Genomic DNA, 2,081 nt, shown 5'->3' with positions numbered 1-2,081 from the left:
GAGGAGAGGTAGTTTAAAAATAGCCTATTTTGCATGATAAACAAGAAGTGGTATTATCACAATTTTCACAACTCTTATCACAAGGTATGCATCCTAACCCTGGAGAGTAAAAGTGATTTTCTAAGCATTCACAAGTTCCTCTTTATGGAACAAAAGTATAAATACTTAAGTCGCATGTTAAGCACTAATTAAATGCAGCTCCAAAACAAGTTTAACAAGAATTATGGCATGCCTAGCAGGTATTTGTACTAGTATTTCCAAAATAACCAGTGGGACAAACTTTTACACATACACTCAAAGGAATTGGTTAGGTTAAAAAATATCCTGGATAGCATTAAATACAATTTTTATTGGCTTGGCAAATAACACAAGACACAGGACATTAATCCATCTATGCCCAGCTTATAATAAAGCTGTTTATAATAAAGTTATAAATTAAATTTTTTACAGCTATAATATATAATAAAATGATAAGATATTATTCGAAACTGGTTCAGTATGCTTAACGCATTTTATTTAACGTTTTTAAAAATAATTTAGGCATTTTATGTAAACTAAAAATTTAATTATTAACAAGGAATAGATTGATAGATAAAATATAGTTTAAAAAGAAATATTGAAATATTATTAAATAAAACTTAATTACTTTTAAAATTAATTGAATTTATTTTATGTAAAATTTATAAATAAATTTTGTATAAAATTTTTAAATTATTTTAAACTCTTTATTTTCCTTTTTGTCAATAATAATTATTTATTTTAGATTCTAAAAAATAAATATACCTTATTAAAAATTAAATTACAGTTTATTTCATTTTCTATTTTTTAAACTAAAAATTATTTATTTTTAAAATTTGTAAAAATTACTTTATAAAATCATGCTTTAAATAACTTAAATTTAATGTTTTTTTTTGTTGAAATTTTTAGAAATAATTTTTAAATTAGTGAAAAAAAGTGCAAAACATTTTAAATTTAAAAAAAAAAAAATATTAATTTCAATCAAAAAAAAGAGAAACTAAAGTTTTTTAAGCTTTTGACTTTAAATTTGGTTGGAAATTTTTTAGTAACATTTGGATATTAACTATTTTTTATTTCTATTAATTCTGCAAAAAAGTTATTTTCATTTTTAAAATTTAAAATATTTTAAATGAAAGAGATAATTAAGATTTAGTTTCAAAAGAAAGAAATTTGAATTTATCATTTATAATTTGATAGGGAGTGTGCAAAATTATTTTTTTAGTTCATTTTAATTTAAACTGAAAAAAATTTATTCATTTGTACAATTAAAAAAATCTGTGACTTAAATTATAAATATGAGTATGAAATTTAATCAAAAATGTATAAATATATTATTATTTATGTTATAAAAAATAAAAATTACATTAACATAACTTAAATTTTATCTGTTATTTAAGTTTTTGCTTCAATATAGTAGAATTATAATAATAAAGTTTATTTTTATCCCAGTAAATAAAAAATTATTTAAATATTAAAAAATTTTTATTATTGCTAACAACAGTATTTTTATTTTTTGAATGTTAGTCTTCAAAAACTTTATTAAAAATCATAAAAAATATTTTTTGATTTTCGAAGTACCTAATTGACTAATATCAAATTTATTTGCAGTTTTTCAGAGTAGTAAGAATTAATGGAAGAAAAAATTTAGATAAATGAAGAAAAAAGAAAAAATTTCATTCTTTAAAGTAAAAATTTATTTAGTTTTCCTCATTGGCCATATTATTGAGTGATTTTAAATATTTACTTAACATATATTAAAATAAAAATTTTATAATATAGAATTTTTTATTGAATTTTTAAATTAAAAAAAAAAAATTATTTGCTTCCAAATCCTAAATTTCGATTGAATAGCTACATGATTTTCTCACAGTTTTCAAAGCAAAGCGAAATAGAATTCTATTTTTTAATTTAAGTAAGATATTAAATTAGAATGAATTGTATAAAAACTTCAAAAATTCACAACAAAAAAGCTAAATTTGCAGATATAAAGCAAATTATCTTCAATATTTAATATTAAAATAAATAATTGTATTAATTAATTTTAAATTTATTATCAATTTTTT

General features: G+C 18.5%; 1 protein-coding gene across 1 annotated transcript; it reads right to left on the bottom strand. All coding sequences in view use genetic code 6, as the record gives it.

Annotated features, from left to right (window-relative positions):
- Window positions 1-135: 135 nt before the first annotated feature.
- Window positions 136-476, bottom strand: TTHERM_002653432 (transmembrane protein, putative; the record flags this gene model as incomplete). Its single annotated transcript, XM_012800762.1, has 1 exon — window positions 136-476. A coding segment is annotated over one exon (341 nt), but the record flags the coding sequence as incomplete, so codon positions are not given.
- Window positions 477-2,081: the final 1,605 nt, after the last annotated feature.

The sequence above is a fragment of the Tetrahymena thermophila genome (assembly GCF_000189635.1).
Source record: "Tetrahymena thermophila SB210 genomic scaffold scf_8253969, whole genome shotgun sequence".
In the NCBI taxonomy this organism is placed as follows: Eukaryota; Ciliophora; class Oligohymenophorea; order Hymenostomatida; family Tetrahymenidae; genus Tetrahymena; species Tetrahymena thermophila.
The sequence above is the reverse complement of the archived record's forward strand: the minus strand, read 5'-3'. Positions and strand labels throughout refer to the sequence as shown.